An 18972-nucleotide genomic window follows, 5' to 3' on the forward strand; every position below is an offset into this window, starting at 1 on the left:
TTAATCTATTGTATTTCAAGGCCTGCCGCACTCCCAGCCGAGATGAAGCTGGCATTGAGATGTTGATAAGCTATTTCCTGCAACTTGGTTATGTAGAAAACAGATTTTTCCCACCCACCAGGCACATTGGAGTTTTATTTACGTGGTAAGTGTGTAGTTCATATTTCTCTTTAGTCCTTTTTTTCCCCCCAGAACACTGGTTAATTATGAACTGTCTTTTGTTTAATCTGAAGCACCTCAGTGTGTCTCTCCTCCTGAATCCCTGCAGTGTGTGTTGTCAATTTTTTTTTTTTTTTTAAGTTAAGAGTAAACCCGAATACAATACACCCTTTTCGTGCTTAGAGTGAAACCACTGACTAGATTATGGTTTGGGCTACAGGTTAGCACAAGGCAGAAATAGAGAAAATAACCTTAATTTTGGACAGCTACAGATGTTTCCGAATTCTGAACCTTGGTGTACAAAATGAGGACAAGGAATGGAGTCAGACCTTAATTCCCCTTCTACAATTTGTTAAGAAGACCACTTGGGCCAGAAGAAAGAAAAGAGTGACTTCATTTTTTATAAGGGAATATTTACTACAGCTGTGAGCCAAATTTGACTCTGAATTGAAAATTTTTATGATGAAAAAACATGACTGCCATGTAGCCAAAAGGAACTGTTAAATTTCTAGTCATAACTGCAAATAGAAACTTTAAACACAAACAGTAGAGGATCTGACCATGCCAATGTTTGATCTTTGGCAACATATAAGTAGGAGAGCATAGCAGCATATATGGATACTTTCCTGGTATGCTTTTCACCTCTGATATTTTATAGGTACTTCTGAGTTAAATATAATGACATTATGGAGGCATTACTGTAAAACCTACTGAAAACTGTCTCAAATAATGCTGTTCTCTGGCTTACGTTAATTATGTGGGCTGTCCTTGCAGAACATAGTGGTGTTTCTGTTCACCTTCGTTTTCACTGTGGCAGAACAGTTAAGAATTCCACTACTCAGAAAAACAGAATGAAAATACTTGTTTTTTCAATGGACTCTGCCAATCTTAACACTTCTTCTAATTTTTGTTTCCCAAGGTATGATTCCTTTACAGGTGTCCCAGTGTGTCAACAAAATCTGTTGCTTGAAAAAGCTAGTGTTCTGTTCAACATTGGAGCTCTCTACACCCAGATTGCAACAAGATGCAATCGTCAGACCCAAGCTGGACTTGAAAATGCTGTTGATGCTTTTCAGAAAGCTGCAGGTACACATCTTGAAATACTGGAAAGATCTTCATGCAAATGTTCACAATCTCATTCTGATGTTGTACAGATTTCTGCATTTGCTACTGAGCTCATTACACAAAAAAAGAAGAACAGGGACATTCAAGAAGCCTAGTGAAGAGCTCAGGTGAAGCTTCAATTCAAAACCTGGAACTGTAGTCTGAACATACAGATAAGATAGTGAATACTGTGGTTAATGATTACTGAACTGCAGTTCAAAGGTCCAAGTTACAGCACTAGCATTAACTGCTTCATTCCTTCTTTCACCAACTTTTAACTGCTTTTACCTCAGTGATAGCACATTGGTGTCAAATCTGTACAAGAGACAATTTACAGCTTTGATAAAAACCCTTTAAGCCTGGTTTTTTATATGGGGGTCTTAAAAATTAATCTTGCTTTTTTCTCTGGTGAAAGTTGAAATTCACTGGGAGCTGACTACCTGTTTTCCATAGATTCCAAAGGTAAACAGGTCCAAAATAATCAATCTCTGTCCCAAGCAAGGAGAAATAGAAATTCCGTTAAAGGGAATCCTATCCCTTGAACTAATATGTTACAAAATCTTTTGGTTTTGTTGGGGGCTTTTAAATAGGTTTTCTGATTTGTTTTGTAAGTATCATCTGTGCTACACATAATACTTAAAGACGTGTCCTTTGTAATTAATATGTACTGTAAGATTTATTTCTGCACTAACAATATGTGGCTATTGGTTTGCACTGTATGGGTAGCTTTATCAGCTAAAAACTGTGGAGCACAGAGTTGAATTTGTATAAATCCCCTCCTTTGAATACACAGCTGTCAAAAAAAAATTATAGTATTTCTTCGTGCATATTTAAAATAAATTCTTTTTCAACCTTTGTATTTCATCTAAAAGAAATTTCAGTAGTTGGGAAATTTCTCAATATTACTGCTGCTCCTTCCATTTTGCAAATAAAAAAAAAATCACTGCTTTTCACTTCAACATGTTTGCAGAACAGAATTAATGCAAAAGTGGAAAGGTGTTATTTACTACCACATACCTTTGCAGGGCCCCATGTGCAGGAGGCATTTCATTGTACCTGTGCATGGTGCCGTAACACTTCATTGTGTTGGCAGAAGCATGATAACAGAGTCTGTGTTAACTGTTTCTCAGTGTTGAATGGAAGATGTTGCACAGAATTTTTCCTCAATATAAGCTGAAATATTTTGAGAACAAAAAACCCCATAATTTTTTCCTCCTATACTTTCGGTCTCTTTCAGTAGGGCACTCCATCAGTACTTGGGATATGCCTGGTAAGTCTGGGATTAATTTTTTTAGTGCAAAAAGGTAGGCATGGCCATATTTGAAATTTGTGTAATGGCATGTTAAAAATTCAGATAAAAGTGTAACATGAAAAATCAAAAATCACAGACACCGTTAGTAGGAAAATACTGCACAACATGGCCAGAACTGAGTGTAGTGGCAAGAAGTAAGATTACAGAAGCTGGAATACTTAAAAGGCAGAGGTCTTACTGTTACACTTTTTGCAGGATCGTCAGCATTAGCAAGCTTGTTGAACTCACTAAACCAGTCGGATGGCATGCCTACTGAAGGTTATGTTTCCATCCATGAAACTGTTACTTAGTATTGCACTACAGTTAGTGTTTGTTTTAAATTTGATATATGATAGAAATTATTAATATTTTGGTGGAACCAAATGTCTAGAGAAGAATCTTATTTTTACCCTGTTATATTTATAAGTATAAATAAAAATTGTAGTTTACAGGCATGGAATGGAGCTTTCACTGGGACACACAATGCACTTAGCAGCATTTGAGGAGGAGATTAATATTTCATTAAGTTTATATGCTTGTGTCTTTTCCTTCTATCCAGAGGCTCTAATACTGTCATCTCCTTACAGCTATGCAGATTTTTCTCTTCTTTGTTCCCTGGATAAGCCATAGCCTACCACTCCCACATACAAGTCACATTCAGTTCAGCACAGTCTTATGGTCAACCACAAGAACTTTTACAAGCAAATCTGAAGGCAGTGCTATCAAAACTTTCAGTTTCTGTTGCTCCTCTGAAATGTAATTTTGAGAACTGTACTTGGGGATGGTTGATGGCAATGCAAAGGAAAACCTGTAGGTCAGTCTAACTTCTTAAGTACCAAGAATCCCTTCAGACTGCTGTAGTACAGTACTAGAAAATATGCTTTCAATCCTAATTATTATGGTACATACTAGAATTAAGTTCACTTGTTTCTCTTTGTAATGCTGACAAAACCGTTTTGTAATTACAGGAGTTCTAAGCTACTTAAAGGAGACCTTTACTCACACACCAAGTTATGATATGAGCCCAGCTATGCTGAACGTACTAGTAAAAATGATGCTTGCACAAGCTCAAGAGTGTGTTTTTGAGCAGATTGGTCTTTCTGGAATACGCAATGAGTTTTTCACGCTAGTAAAAATGACACAGGAAGTTGCCAAGGTAAAATACGGGACTTTTAAATCTAGTCTTTAAAATAACTGTTTACAATGCTGTGTTACTACCTACAGCTTTTAGTAATATTAACGGAATTTATTAAATTTAAATGTTAACAACCATTACTGAAAACCAAAAATAACAAGGGACAGCTCACAAACTACAGTGAAAAGCACAATCTTTCAGAAGATTAAAACGTGAATAGATGAAATTTAAATGTTATTTTAGAGTTGTTACAATTTATTTAATTCATAATTCATGGCGTTTAACAGAAATATCTTGAAACACTCAGGCAGTGAACTTGCTGAAGGTTTTTTACAAGTTTTTTATGTTGGTCTTTCAAACAGTACTGTTTTCATCCCCAGAAGTACATATAAAAGGCCAGGGTTGTTTGTGTGGTTCCCTGTTAAGTATTGAACACAACCTCTCTTGCTTCCCAGTAGCTGAAAGGGATGCAAACCTAAAAAGCTTAATCTGAAAGAGTAACTAAATTGTTACTGAGGCAAGGATGATGACAGTCAAATTGGTACCTGCAGAGCTATCTTGGGACTTGCCAGAAAATGGGCAGATAGGCTTGCCCCAGAAGGTAGTGTTAATACTTGACTGAGTTATGTATCAAAAAAGAGGTATGCCACAAAGATATTCCTATGCTTTCTCAGTTATTTCAGAGTAGCAGATACATAAGTAGTTCCATACTAGAAAAACAGGCAAACCCTTTCATAGCAACCCTGTAAAGCCACCCTGACATTTCTGTAGGATTGATCAGCTGCAGGGGAAAGATCTTTTGATTCTGTCAGTTGGAGTAGTTTGATCCATTAAAGCAGCATTCACTGCTTGAAAAACTATTTTATTTCCTCTGTATAAAGGATAACATCCCAGTTTTAACTAGACCACACAAACCTAAGGCTATGTATGACTCCACAGTTTCAAAGTGAAGCACAAATCTACTGTTTGATTATGCTTCACCCTTTTTTTCAACTGAATTAATGAGATATATTTGTAAATTAAGACCTGTTTATTATATGGTGTTTTTATTTAATTATGAAGCCATATAGATTGACTGACTTAGTCCATCTGTTCTTCTACAAAATTGATTTACGTTTCTTGTGAGGGAAAAATCTGAGATGACATTTCAAATTTTTTTCCAAACTTATTTCCAACCCATGCTAACCATATTTTTTTCCTTCTTTGATGTGATTGCACATGAAATTATCTTAAGCCTGAATGTTATATCCCTTACTTGAGTTCCTAATACCTAGTATTAAAGTTCTCATACTTCAATTATGTGTTTTATTTTAGGTGGGAGAGGTTTACATGCTGGTTAACATTGCAATGAATCAGGAACCAGTGAAAGAGAATATTCCCTATTCCTGGTCTAAGCTGGCACAAATAAAGTCAGACCATTACAAAGCTCTGGCGCATTACTTCATTGCCACCATTCTGTGTGACCATGAATGTAAGAACCATACTTCTTTATATGTTCATATAAATAAAAATAATAAATGCACCAACAGCTATAATTTGGTCTGTGGATAAGTCTTGGAGACAAGAACTCTGGTGCTTCAATATATGTTAACTTGTGGTCATTTTCTCCATTCAAAAGAGGCCATGCTCTTTTTGTTTTTTGAGAAAAATGTGAAAGTTCAATAAACTAACTTTTACAGAAACAAAAGAAAAGTTATATCCATTATATGCTACTAAATAGTTCAGATTTTATCAATATGTTCTGGCATGTAAGTATTACTTGCATATTGTAGATGATAAAACCAAAACTAAAATTTATATATTTATATACACATATATAAGTATTATACTGCATTGGGAGAGAATGTAGTAATAACTACACAACAATACACGTAAAGGAACAGGAGACAAAGAGATGTGTATGGTTAATGTTTTTTATCCATTATTACAGTGCAGCCCAGCGATGACAAAGATCAGCAGGAGAAAGCTTTGTCCCAGCTGTATGACTGTGTGCCTGAAGGGCTGATGGTTCTTGCTGTTTTAAAGGACAAAGTTCAGAGAAAACAATTAGGTAACTGCAAGTTTCACACAGCTACTAGCTGCAATTTGAAAATTACCTTGTATTTATTGTCTGTGGATGACAACCAATGGTTTCTAATGTTTTCAGGGAAAGCACATTTACGCAAAGCCATTGTTTACCATGAAGAAGCTCTAAGAGTCTGTGGGCTATGCAAAAAGCTTCGAAACATTGAGGTTCTTCAGGAGGTTCTGACAGCTGCACATAAGCGTTCACTTCTCAAATATGCTCAGCAAGAGACAGAAGATGATTTTCTAAGTCTAATCCAGGCTCCAGATATACTCCGTAAGTGTACACAGCCAGAAATAAAGGCTGTCTAACCATACGTGAATATGCTTTCATGGGGATATGCCTTTAATTTATATATATGAATACATATATAATATGTTTCCACACATAAATAATGTGTAAGCATATACTGTACATTTGTAGAGTTCAGATTTCTTACGTTTCCTCAATCACAGATCAATATATTTTGATCAATATATTTTGTTAGAACTGTTTTACAGTGTTCCTGTCTCAAGCAACACTGTTTTTTGGGGTAGGTAACGATGGTGGTTAGTTAGAATCCAGCTTTTTTTGGTGACTATCTTGTGACCTAGGGAAAATGGGGAAACTTTAAAAGTTAAAATTATATGGGGGGAAAATGGTAGTAACTGTTTCTTGAGCCCAACTCTTGTATTAGTCTGGATTGTTAACTCAATTTGACTGCTATTTTTTTTTTTCTACCTTAATCCAGTTCATACACTTTTTCCTGTTTGGAAGCAGTAGGAAATTATGAGTGCTGGTTTTAAAAACTTCTCAAAGAGAAATAAATTAACGATGGGAATAGCACAGCTTTGTTCAGATGGATTTTTTAAAAGTTTTCTGTATTGCTACTGTGAGCTCTGAAAATATTTTTAAGGCAGTTCTGATATCTGTCTGACAAATTCCCACCAAAATTAATTTTTCCACAGTCTAGGAAGAATTTAGGACAAATTCCTATCTAGCTTGGAATGCAAGAAAAATAAATTTCTATGTCTCTTAACTAATACTTAATTTTAACTTTGTTTTCTTTTTGTTTCAGCTAAAACAGAACATAAAGTAGGAACAATTGCTCCTCAGTTTTCCAAGGTGAAAGTTAAAGACTTCTTTCACAAGCTGGTATGTAACATACTAATGCTGACCAACCTCTGCCATTTTGATAGCAACTATAAATTCACTCTTAACATGAGGGAAGGGACACAGGTATTATAGCCTGAAAAAATTATCCCGTAGTAACTGGGTTTTTTTCAGAAGTTATTGGAGAAATCACCCTTAGCTTTAGAGGTATAAGTCAAGAGCAGCAAAGAATAAAAGTGCCATTTCTATATGGCTTGCACGGTATTCAGTCTTGAAAACCTTCATAAAAGTCCCATGAAGTCTCAATAGATAATTGCACACAACTTAAAAGGGGGGAGAAATACATAGTATGTGGAGACAGGCATGGAGAACATGTGACTTGTGTGTGACACAGCCAGTCTTTCAGGTGTCTATGTGTCAGTGAGCAAAAGAACTGGGAGTTATGGTTAGGATCAGAATATACAATGTTTCATGAATTAGTTTATCTCCTCTGAAATGGAGTAATGTAGGACCTTAGAGCCTATGCAGCCAAAAGATTCTGCACACTGTAATAGAGATCCTGGAACAACTTGGCGGTTGCCTTTATCCCACTCTGTTTGAAGTAGCAACTGAACAGTCAAGAAATAGGATTTAGTACTTCAGGGGAATTAGCTGGAAGTTAACCTGAGTAAAAATCTACACTAGATGAGCTTAAAGCATTATGACTTACAAAACCAGAAATGCTTGCTTGAAGTGACAGTAAACCATAATATGCCTGCTGTTGTGTTACCTCCAGGGCCCACTGACAGTGTTCTCAGCCAAGCAGAGATGGACGGCTCCACGTACCATTCGCCTTCACAATGAAGTAGGAGAGCTTGGATTCAGTCTAAAAGGAGGTTCACCAGTACAGGTTTATTGTCTTGATCCAGTTTGTTCTGCAGCAGTAAGTATATTGGTGTGATATTAACGATTTCTCTGCAGACTCTAGCATTAAAATGTACCTTTCACTTGTTCATACTCGTGTCTGGAGTATTTATTGAGTTCTATATATTAGTATAGTCAATTCATATAATCTGAATGCATTTTCAGTGCTATATATGCTGTAGATTGTTGAAGTAATCATATCCCTGACATTACATGAAACAGAGTTGATTTCTTTCTCTGTTCATTCTTAAAAAGTCACAAATAATAAAAGCAAATGTTACTTCCTGTCTTATTCAGGAAGTTAGAAGGGATAAATGCTTTAACGAGTAGCAACAAGAATAAGGATCGGGAAGGGAATGCAAGGTGTAGCGTCTGCCTAAGGAAAGAGGGGCAAGAACATTTTATTGGCTTGTAATGTTGTTCTTTTGGGGAAAATCCAAAGGGATAAAGCAGCATGTAGTAATGAGCAGTTTAGCTATAGAAAAGGCAGAAGTATCCACAGAAGTACAAATAAAAATAATGAGAAAAGAGTAAAACACTGCAGAAAATGCAGTGTCCTGTAGGGGACAATAGCATAGCATAGGGTTCATTTACTTAAGAAGAAAAGTGAAAAGAACATAAAACCAGCCAACACTTGAGAATACCAGAATCACTTCAATGGTAACTCAAAAGGTAATTTGTGTACCTGGGAAAGTTGTGCATGTGTGGCTAGAGAATGGGCTTGTAGCATCTAAGAGTGAAATGCCTTTGGGGCAGATACTATATGATGACAAAAACATTTCACGTGTCTTTATAATTCCAGATAATAACCTTTGCCCAATTTTTTGACAGTCAGCTGGCCTAAAAGAAGGTGACTACATTGTTTCAATTGGTGGCATGGATTGCAAGTGGCTTGGTGTGAATGAGGTGCTGGAAAAATTAAAAAGTGTGGGAAAGCAGCCCATAGAGCTTGATGTTATTAGTTGCCAGGATACAGCGGCATCTTTGGTATGTAATGAGGGATATATATTTTGCAGATTTGATATGTGAGAGTTTTTTCACTTGCCTGCATTCAGTTCCTGATTAATGTTTTCTTCCATGTAGTCAGATATCCCACTCAACCTGTGAATATTTAAAGCCTTCAGACATGTGTTCACTTTCAAACCATCTGTTTAAACCATTGTGACCTAGCAAGCTAAAGTAGTCTGTCTGCATAAGAATGGTTGGGTGGTGGGCTTTTTTGTAGTGGAGTTACTTAGATTAATTGCATGATAAAATTGAAGACATAGTTTATTTCCCCTAACTTGTCCCAGAAGATGAAGGCACTACCCTGTTTAGCATTGAAAAAACCACAATTAAACAATAATGGAATGAAATAGAAAATCCAAGACCACATGTTTATTTTCTGTGCATTGTTACTCTAAATGATCTATGACTTTTGTATTAGATCATGGATTAATGTATGTATTTTTTGGTGGATTTTTAACTGTCTAGTCAGTTACTAAGCTACTATAGAAGCTGTAGACTAAGGGAAAGTCATCACAAGATTAAAAAATATTAAGCTCTAAATAACTTACTAGTTGTGTGGAAGAACCTGTAGCTCAGCTAAATCCACTCCATGCTTTTAACATTCCCTGGCCAGCTTAGACACTCAAGTAGTGTTGCCTTAGAAGCTATTAAGGTGCCCTTGCTGCTGTTAGGTTTTCTTGTTTTGTTTAAATTGATTTTCCGTATTGAAAATAAGGAATTACACCTCTGCCATTCCAAGTTGCAACTGGAAAGAATAGGCTAGAATAGAATCAAATTCCTTCAGGGCAAAGCTAAGATAAGAAAGAGAAGGCTGTGCCTTTCAGGTATTCCAAGAGAATGTCACACAAGAGCTCTTATAGTTGTGATCAACATAGAACCTGTCCAACGGTGGCAAAAGGACTCCCCTTCAGATTTGTGCAAGAACTACATACTTGAGCTATGTAGGGAGGTTAGTGTGTGTATAAATAGTTATGCTAGAAGCCAGTAAATGTTTAACAATCCATGAAAAGATTCACAAGTTCCTTTATGCTTTGCAGAGTGTACCCTTGAGACTACATGTGCAAAATACCAGGATCACAGCACTCTGAAGGGCCTTGTGCTCAGTTAGTAATGTCATTAGCACAGAAAGCTTGCTGCAGTCTGCCCTGGAAAACTATTTGCACAGTAACCTTTTGTTACTGTCAAAATTTTGACCCATTTTGGATGACTGATTCTTACAATGCTTCTCTTTTTTCCTACAGCATAGCAAGAGTGCAACTTACTCTATGGGAATGCAGAAGACATACTCCTTAATCTGTTTAGCCATGGACGAGGATAAAATTGATCAGACCAAGAAAGCTCCACTAAAACTCCCTTTTCTAAGTTGGGGAACTAAAAATAGACAGAAAGCTGCAAGTACACTCTGCCTTCCTTCAGCTGTGGCTGGAAGTTCTCAGATTAAGAAGAAGCTTTCTCCCTTCACACTTTTGAATACAGAAAGTTCATTGTACTGAATCTTTCAGAAGGATCTGTTAACGTGACTTTTGTTTAAAATGTATATGAAAATATTGATCAATTTTATCTTCATATGCATATGTATAAACTCAGATAAATACTGTTGACTTCATTTGCTGTGCATTGAGCCACATGAGAAGGTCAGAAGCTGGCAGAAACTGTAAAACTTAAGTATTTGAAGGTTAGAATGAAGTGGTTTGGGAGATATGCAATAACTAGATGTAGATTATAGAATTGCTGACAATGAGGACTGGACTCTTTGGAATTTCAAAATACAGTTATGACTGATTTTTTATAACTATGCTAGATGGGAGTTATTTATTACAAACTTGATGCTGAATGCAAAACAATAGGGGACACATTAAAGAATGATTTTGCCCTTAAACTTTAGGGTCAATAATAAATCACGTAACACTACTTTAAAGAATTATCTTAACTAACCACAGGTGAGAGGGAATAATGTTATTCCGAGAAACTAGTCTTGTGCCAAGGGGCAGCGTCATAGAGTTGTGTTTTTATACAGAGATGCTTCCTCAGAGTACTAGGTGTAGTCTACTGAATAGGTAATTTAATTTTGGAAGAGAATTAGAAGGCTTAAAATTTAAAATATCTTTTGAACTCCAAAAGGCTTTTACTCTTTTCTTTTTCTGATTTAGGTTACATTTTAAATGTCTGCAGATTCAGTTGTTAAAAACAGGCTTTATACCAAACATTATTTAACCTACTTACCTTAAGACTTGTACCTCACTAGCCTTGATAAAATGGATAGCTGTGAAACAAATCTCAAAATGGACATATTATAATATATTGATTCAAAGGCACATAAATTGCAGTGATGCTTTAAAATATGAAAAAAGAAGTGCTTGTGCTAAGTGGCAGAATATTTATTTACTATCACATCACGCAACAAAAAAATCCTTCCACCCTTGAAACAATTCACGAGCAAGCTCTATCTATAGTAGGGAGGGGGACAAAAAATAACTGGTGAGCATTTCTTTGAGAATCTTCTATTTCTTGAAATTAATTGAAAATTGCTAACACTTTAGTGTTAGTTAACATTGCTATCTACAGAGTAGAGAGATAGATACTTTAAACAAAAATTTGCATCTTGGTGTAAACTTTAAAGTTGTCATTTATTTTTAGTTTCTTGTGTAGTAGGTGTAAATATCTTGATGACCCTTATTTATGAATAAAAATTCAATGCTGTCATTTAGTAGTAGCTTTTTGATTCTGCTGCAGGTTGGAGGATAAAGTGTAATTTACAGGTTTTAGCTATTTACTGTTGCCAGACCATGTGTTTGTTTCTGTAATGTTGCTTACGCAGATCTAAGAAACTTCAAAGAGAAGTTCCTGTATTGTGCAATATAAACTTAAGAGTTTAAAACCAACTGCCTTACAAAGAGTATAAACATATTTCTAGTTTCCCTATAAAGGTTGCATAAAAAATAAGTTGTAAATTACTTGTGACTTGCCTATCCTTAGTAGTTACTTTTTATGTGTAGTGGTAGTAGTGTTTTTACACACACAAGCAGCAGCAGTCAGATACTGATCTGCACACCCCTGCCATACAGTATTCCAGACAGATGAGATTGACTTCACATGTGTGCTGAAATTGCTATCGAAGTAACAAAACCTTTAGCAAAGTAACACTAATCACCCTTCCAGCTCTTCACTTCTCTTAACCCACTATGATAAGTCTTCCTGGAACTACTTTCCCTCTTAGCTCCTGATTAACTGTCTTTCCCTTCCCATCATCACACTCACTTGCCCTTGAGGAAAGTTTGGCTTTTTAAAACACACCCCTCAATTCAAGTAAAAATTTGGACAAATACTCTTAGTATATATAGAAATACTCTTAAGTTTTCTGACAGCTAACGAAAGATTCATTCAACACTGAGTAGCCAACAGCTAACTAACTTGCAGTGAAATGAGTGTGTGCCTTGTATCTTGCTCAGACCACAGGAATTTTTGTAACAAGTCTACCCACAAGGATGTATAATGTTGCTGTAAAGCCCTAAAAAGAAAGGTTAGCAGTAGATTAGTAGTTCAGCCTCTAACTCCATTAATGGTAATTGTTACTACTTCAACTGAACTCTAATGCACTGAGCAGATGGCCGTTTGTCATAGGAAAAAGGTGTTTGTCTTGCAACGTAATAGCCACATGGCTTTAGACATGAAATCCAGTCTTAATAGCAAACTGACAAAATTTGAGAGAAGAGGGAATAAAATCTAAGCAAACCCATGTATAAAGAAGCTTAAGTACTCCCTAGTTCCCTGAAAAAAAGCAGTATCTTTTTCTGTACTTTTGGAAATTCTGATGTTTATTATTCACTAAATGAAATACCTATATCTAAGTTACAGACAAATTTTCATCCCAAGGACAGAATCAATATAAAAAACAGGTCTATCGGCTGTCCATGCTAACCAGTGTAAGAGATGACTTACAGAGGTGCCAAGGCTCCCACAAAAGGGAGTTGAAAATCCTACTGAGCTGCTTTCCTGCTGTGATCCAAACTCCCAAGTGGTATGAAAGATGCTTTTCACACACCTCCTCATGGAAAAAGGCAATTCTACCCTTAGAAAAGAGGATAAGAATATAACTTTTAAAAAATGGAAGCTGCCAGGAAAACCAATCCTCTTCACAAATAAATTTTCAAAATATTAATACTGGAAGAGTAGTATGAATTCTGTTCAAAGCTTCCCCTATTATTTCCTTCATAGTGTATATTGTAGTATAATTGATAGTATAATCAACATATTAAAAGTTATAATTAATATATCCAAGTATTTTGCAATTTATTATTAGTAGCCCAACCTATATTCAAAAGGACAACATGAATTAACAAAGATTTTGGATATCAGATGGGAATAAATTTGATAACATCCTGTGAACTGGAGGGGTAACGAGAGAAATAAACTAGTGTAAAGTCAAACCTGTATTGCAGTAGGACTTTCCAAAGGAACTCCAAAAGGTTACAAATCAAAGATGTTACTGTAAAGTAGTATATGCTAACTTTTTAAAAGCATGTAACATATTTCCAGTTACTGAGAAGTTACTATGCACATATTCATATGGTGTTCTGGAAGACCAAAGTAAGCAAGCATATTGCTCTTCCATTTTTTAACACAGATGCTGAAAAAGACAGCTTTCTTAGGTTTTTTGTTCCAGATAGATGCAAAATACTTTACAGCCTTCTCTCCAAGGCAATTTTCACAGCTTAATCTATATGAACAGAGCAGATGTAAAAAAGAAGCATCAGAGTCTAAACAATTAGTCAACATCCACCAGTTACTGCTAGCCATGATTATGGAAATTAGCATAATATGTGATTACTAAACCCAAAATTTTATGATTCAGAAGAAAAAACCCAAGTTTTGCAAAAGACCACTGCACATGAGCGTCAGGAATGTAAAAAAGTATAAATTTGTTGTGCTACTGTTTGTCCAACTACTTCCTCAAGCTCATTGATGGATACGTTACAAAGCCGGTGGATGCTTCCAAACCGTTGCAGTAAAAGCAGAGCTTTGGTTTTCCCAACTCCGGGTATCTGCTGCACTGCCTGGAGCACTGCCGGTTCTGCCAGCTGAGCACGCTGCTTGCGAAGGAAGGGGTTAGCGCCGTGATCCCTGCTCTGCTCTCGCACCTGGAGCCAAAGAGAGCTGTCAGCGACACCCAGCGCCTCTGCCAGAGTGCTGCTTCCAGGGTTTAAAATAGCTTCATCTCAAAACAGTTCAATGCAATCACTAGGGAGTTTTAAAAACAAGCTCCTTCCTTAGGTGTGCTCCCTTATTGGATGCAGTTTGACAAAATCTTACTAGGAAACAAACCATTTCATAATAGCAACAACAAATGAAAACAATTATTTTTGTCACCTTTTTAATGCAGTCAGAGAAAGGGTAAAAAGAAACAATTTAAAAACAGTTTCCCTAGCCTTAGAGAAAGCAAAATCTCAAGTTGGTTTTGACATTGAAGAATATGATCCTGGATTTTTTAAATCTAATCTGGTACTGAGGTGCCACTAGGTAGCATTGGGCAAATGTCAATCTTTTTTCTTTGTTCCCAAATGAGCCTTCTTTCCACTGAACTGTACTATCATATCACTGTTGCAGAAGATTTATTCCTTACGTTCAAATGATACTGTGTTCCTTTAAGATCCTCTGTATTCTCTCCGAAATGAGTGATCATTGATGAGATCTACCTACTTTCCTATACATCCCAGATATTAATATAACACAGAAACTTACTAGTTGAATAATAAGCTGAGAAGCTTCTCCTTGATTTGCCACAGGAAGCAACACCATTCCAAGTTCAAGTACAACAAATTTTTGTACTCCTAAGTAGTACTGATCACTGATTTGGGTTTTCTCTACAATTACAATTCCCCTAAGACTGCTGGCCTGTATTGAAAGGAAAAAAAAATGAGAAAAAACCTTGTTAATGACAAGCTGATGCAATGAAACAGAGAGAAATTCTTTCAAGTATGAGCTGCCTAATAGCAAATCAGAGGAAGAACATAAGTTGCAGCAGCAGGACTGAGGTTTAATACAGCATTATCACATAGCTGCAGAATTTTTCAATTTTCAGGTGAAAATTATCCCAAAAGTTCAGCTCCACTGGAATTGAAAAAAAACACAAGAAGAATGTCTTCAGAAGTGTGGAATAAACAAATACCAAGTGGAAACTTTTCTCTTTATATAGCACTTACCTTTCTAAACCTAACCAATCTTCGTTTGAATTCATCCCCTGCAACCAAATCTGCTTCAGAAATAAATAGAATGCAAGTTCTGTTTGAAAGATGAAAGTCCACCAGTCCCAAGCCACCTTCAAAGATGAGTCTAACTTTCCCTTAAGGTGAGATTGTTAGAAGAAAAAATACAGTAGTTAAAAATATAGTAATAATTGCTTCACAGCACAACCTTCCTAAAGTGTCAATAATTCTAGTGACTTCATAATGAACTTTATAAAAAGCCTTTTTTCCCTTCAAGTAAATCTATTACAAGCAGTCTGAACTACTGTGTCATGTCTTTAGTAATGCCAATTAATAGCAGTTCCAATCTAGAGATTTAAAATTACTAGAGCTGCTCAGTGAACTCTGGACTTGAACAAAAATATCACATGCTTTTCTGGAGGGATCATCATAACTTAGTTCGTTGTGCCAGCAAGACAGTAGCAGAGTATACGTGTAAATTCAAGGGAGTTCAGTGGAGAACAAAGCTCACAATAGCAGATTCTGCTGCTTCCCGACACTGCTCTGCAACTATGAAAACTGAGCGGATCGCATAAATACACGGCAAACAAACGGGATCTTTCAGCCTGCTAACATAGTCTGTACCACACATATGGGACCAGTCAGGCACAGAGTAAAGCATATTCCAGCCATTCTTAACGTTACTGGGCAATAGAGGGGAATGTTTTGCCTGACTTGCTTTTCCTCTTCCAATTTGCTTGTACTTACCTTGTAGCCTTTGGGCTACCTCTGAGCCTCTCCACTTCTCATTTCCAATCACGTGCCCGTAAGGGACAACTATAGATCCTGCTGTTACAGGAAAGTTCACTTTTGTTGTCATCAGACCTCCTTTAAAACCCTCCTTCAGTAGCAGTTACACCTTAGAAAGAACTGTGGAAAAATAGCAACACATTTTACAAGCCTGTTCCAAGCTTATACATTTTAATCCTAAATTTAGGATATAATATTCTGGAAGAGACACTATCTCCTTCCTCAAGCGTCCTTACAGTTAAGGTGAGCATATCAAAATCGGCCAGCAACTCCGTTCACTTTAATACAGGCTGCTGGCTTGCAAATTCCAGTTTCAGCTTTACCACTCAATCTGAAAAACGCCAGAATTAAAACACATAGATGGTGAGAAAACACACATTGCCTTTTCCGTGCCTTCATCCACTTTTGCTGGGAGAAAATCTTCTTGAATTGCAAAGCCAACTCCAAAGGCACCTCCATCCCTCAGCTGGCCGAAGTCTCCAGACGGATTATTAAAAGGTAGTTGCTGGGAGAGATTATTTTCAGGTTTGCCAGCTTTACGCGGTGTTCTGACTTTAAGGGGAATTGGGAGACTAAGGCATGATTTGAGGACAAGCACCACAGACAAGCCGGTACCACCGCAAACACACACACACGCACACCGAACCACTCGCAGAGCGCGGCCCACTCTGAGGGGCGAGGAGAGGCCTCACGGGCCGCGGCCGCTCCCGCGCTGAGCCGCCCAGAGGCGCGGCCGGCAGGAGACAACCGAGCGACAGCGCTGGCCGCGAATCGGGAGCGAGAGCTCCGCGGGCCGCGAGCGAATGAGGAAGGGGAAGCGGGCGGGCCCCGCCACGGGCAGGTCGCTACGGCCGAGCGGGGGGTGAGTAAGGCGCGTGCTGATTGGAGAAGTGCGAGCTCGCAGCAAATCCGCCGGGGCGCTGTTACCGGGGGATCGCGGAGCGAGAGGCGACCGACGCGACGAGGAAGCGGCCGTAGAGGCAGTGGTTGGAGCCGTCCCGTCCCGATGGCGTTCCTGTTCAGGAGAGGTCGGAGGGGCCCCTTCGTGAGTATCGCTCCGTCTAGCGTGGGGCTCCGTTCTCGTGAGTGGGGACAGCAGGGTTCTGAGCGAGTGGGAGGAGGGGCGGTCCCCGGGGCAGGCGGCTGTGCCCCGCGGCTGATGCCGGTGATCACTGAGCAGTTTGAAGTGAAAATCGGGGAGAAAAATGAAACCTAAGCAGCAAAGACAAAATGGTGTCCGGGGGCTGGTGCGTTCCTTTCCCTCAGACCCGGGCCTGCCCGGCTTCTTTAGAAACGCCGAGCTTCGGCGGGGCGGGGGATTCGCGCGCCCTCCCCTCCGGGAAGCTCTGGGCGCTGGCCAGGGCTGGCAGTGCAGCGCGCTCGCTCCCAGCGCTTGCCGAGGCGATCCTCGAAGAACACGTTCAGTGCTGTAAAGTGAACTGATAAAGCCTTCTGATCGAAGGCTCAGAGCAGCCAAAGGCTGTAGGGTTGTCAGCAGTTGTGCGGGTGTTCTCTTCCAACGTACTTGTGAAAGGGTTAAAATCATTGTACTTAGGCATGCTTGGGTATACTGAGGCTAGAATAAGATACATTGTAACCAATGTAGAGCTGGCTGAGTAACTTGGCAAAAGATAGGGAACAGAAACTTGCTAGATCCAGTGAAGAAAATGCTGGAACAGCTAGTAAGAGACTGCACATGCCTAGGAAAGAAGGGTGAAAAGTGCAGAGCGAGGAAGACGTTCAGCCTTCATCAAATGCCCACTGAGCCTTCCTCAGGGCGGCCACCAGGGAGCCCTGGGCCTGCGCTCCGTGTAATGATAATAGCGAGTTCTAAGAAACAGTTTGCATAACCACACCTTTTCTAGGGAAAATGATGAATATGAATAAATGAATATGCATATTGACTGTGCAACCTTATATTGTAATCTGCCGTGTGCCTGGGGTGTGTGCATGTTAGAAGGAGCGATCCCCGCATAGACAGCACACTGAACAAAGCAAATACCCGCTTCTTGGATTTTGCCTCGGAAGTGTCTCTTGGCCCAATTTGGCCGAATCACTTGAACTAACTGAATTATTTTTTATTACTAGAATGGAAGTATTTATCTTATGTTGTTGTTACACTTTTACCGTGGAATGACTTCGGCTTTAGCTGTGTTCCTTGGTAGTCATAGTAGGGTCAGTCATAGTCGTATCTACAGTCAACAGCCTGTAGTAAATGAAATGGTGTGTGCCAGACAGACATGCAGAATTAGGGAGCAGTGCAGTTTCAAAACTGAGTAAAAAGAGAATCTTTTAATGCACCATTTAATCATTTGATATTCCTTTGTGCAAAACCAGAAATATTTTCCAGTTTGCATCTTCATTCTCCTGTTGGAGAAGTGAATTAAAGAATAATTGGGGGAAGAAAGATCTGTAGCAGAAATAGCAGGAACTTAGCCTGTTTCACTCCATAAAAAAGTAACATCTGTCCGAAGGCGATGGACTTTATTATGGCATAGTATTTTCTGATGCCTAGAGAGAGGACAAGAGGTAGTGACCACAAACTCAAACACAGACAATTCAACTTAAATATAATAATAAAATACTGTGAGGTGGTTCAGCACTGGACCAGGTTGGAGATACATAAGACATGACTGGACAGGATCCCAAGCCATCCTCTCGTAGTTGACCCAGCTTTGAGCAGGAACTTTGACTAGACAATCTCCAGAGCTCCCTTCCAACCTCAACCAGTATATGGTTCCCTTCACAGTACTTTTTGTAGGAACTCTGGTCCCAGTTTTTCTGAGCTGGTATTTAATATTATCTTATTTTTAAAAAAAATTACTGTGTTTTCCGATTAAAATGTATTCATTTTGTTTTGGTTTTTTTTAAACTAAGGTTGAACCTTTGACTGCAAGACTTAGTGGTAGGGGGTTTTTTTTCCATCTCATGCTGCTATGACTGAGGATTGACAAACTCTAGAAGAGGGGGACCAATATTGTTACTCTGAAGCAGCATTCAGATATTTTGAAAAAAGTTATTTTCTAGTCCTGTTTTTCTTGTACATATATAGGAAGAAATGGTAAGTTAAAATTCTGGTTTTGCAAATTGTTATATAGTGGATAGAAAACATACATTCATGGGTCTCATGTAAATTACATTTCTAACCTTCAAGAGCAGCTGTTCATAAATGTTAAATGAACTTGCCAGCTTTATGCGGGGTTCTGATTTTAAGGGGAATGAA

At 38.2% G+C, this 18972-nt stretch overlaps 3 protein-coding genes across 9 annotated transcripts in view; 2 read left to right on the plus strand and 1 right to left on the minus strand.

Annotated features, from left to right (window-relative positions):
* The window catches only part of RHPN2 (rhophilin Rho GTPase binding protein 2), a 34535-nt gene extending 23075 nt beyond the window's left edge, over positions 1-11460 (plus strand). For both annotated transcript variants that reach the window (XM_032121867.1, XM_032121866.1), the window contains exons 6-15: positions 21-145; positions 1079-1245; positions 3523-3710; positions 5004-5160; positions 5620-5739; positions 5836-6030; positions 6812-6888; positions 7622-7768; positions 8581-8736; positions 9999-11460. In XM_032121867.1, the coding sequence (XP_031977758.1) occupies positions 21-145; positions 1079-1245; positions 3523-3710; positions 5004-5160; positions 5620-5739; positions 5836-6030; positions 6812-6888; positions 7622-7768; positions 8581-8736; positions 9999-10250 (1584 nt within the window). In that variant the 3' untranslated portion in view covers positions 10251-11460. The remainder of the gene's footprint in view (positions 1-20; positions 146-1078; positions 1246-3522; positions 3711-5003; positions 5161-5619; positions 5740-5835; positions 6031-6811; positions 6889-7621; positions 7769-8580; positions 8737-9998) is intronic.
* Positions 11461-12554: 1094 nt separating this feature from the next.
* FAAP24 (FA core complex associated protein 24) lies at positions 12555-16503 on the minus strand. 2 transcript variants are annotated; one of them, XM_032121877.1, is made up of 5 exons: positions 16132-16503; positions 15708-15869; positions 14958-15097; positions 14497-14649; positions 12555-13895 (listed from the first exon to the last, which is right to left on the minus strand). In XM_032121877.1, exons 2-5 carry the CDS (start codon positions 15817-15819, stop codon positions 13653-13655), a joined length of 648 nt encoding a protein of 215 aa, XP_031977768.1. In that variant the 5' UTR covers positions 15820-15869; positions 16132-16503; the 3' UTR covers positions 12555-13652. The 2 variants fall into 2 exon arrangements, with proteins under 2 accessions (XP_031977768.1, XP_031977767.1); XM_032121876.1 differs by having other exon boundaries at positions 16127-16503.
* Positions 16504-16654: 151 nt separating this feature from the next.
* The window catches only part of CEP89 (centrosomal protein 89), a 45482-nt gene continuing 43164 nt past the window's right edge, over positions 16655-18972 (plus strand). For 4 of the 5 annotated variants that reach the window (XM_032121859.1, XM_032121864.1, XM_032121860.1 and 1 more), the window contains exon 1: positions 16657-16794. In XM_032121859.1, the coding sequence (XP_031977750.1) occupies positions 16756-16794 (39 nt within the window). In that variant the 5' untranslated portion in view covers positions 16657-16755. Of the gene's footprint in view, positions 16795-18972 lie in introns of all 5 variants that reach the window. The other variant, XM_032121862.1, reaches the window with a different exon arrangement.

The sequence above is a fragment of the Corvus moneduloides genome, chromosome 12 (genome assembly GCF_009650955.1).
Source record: "Corvus moneduloides isolate bCorMon1 chromosome 12, bCorMon1.pri, whole genome shotgun sequence".
In the NCBI taxonomy this organism is placed as follows: Eukaryota; Metazoa; Chordata; class Aves; order Passeriformes; family Corvidae; genus Corvus; species Corvus moneduloides.

Excerpts from the sequence above, each read along its gene's own strand:
- FAAP24 (XM_032121877.1), bottom strand. The coding sequence starts at position 15,819 with ATGACAACAAAAGTGAACTTTCCTGTAACAGCAGGATCTATAGTTGTC. Across the intron at positions 14,650-14,957 it reads GATTGGTTAGGTTTAGAAAG|GCCAGCAGTCTTAGGGGAAT; the intron begins GTAAGTGCTATA and ends CTTTCAATACAG. Across the intron at positions 13,896-14,496 it reads CTCAGCTTATTATTCAACTA|GTGCGAGAGCAGAGCAGGGA; the intron begins GTAAGTTTCTGT and ends CTTTGGCTCCAG.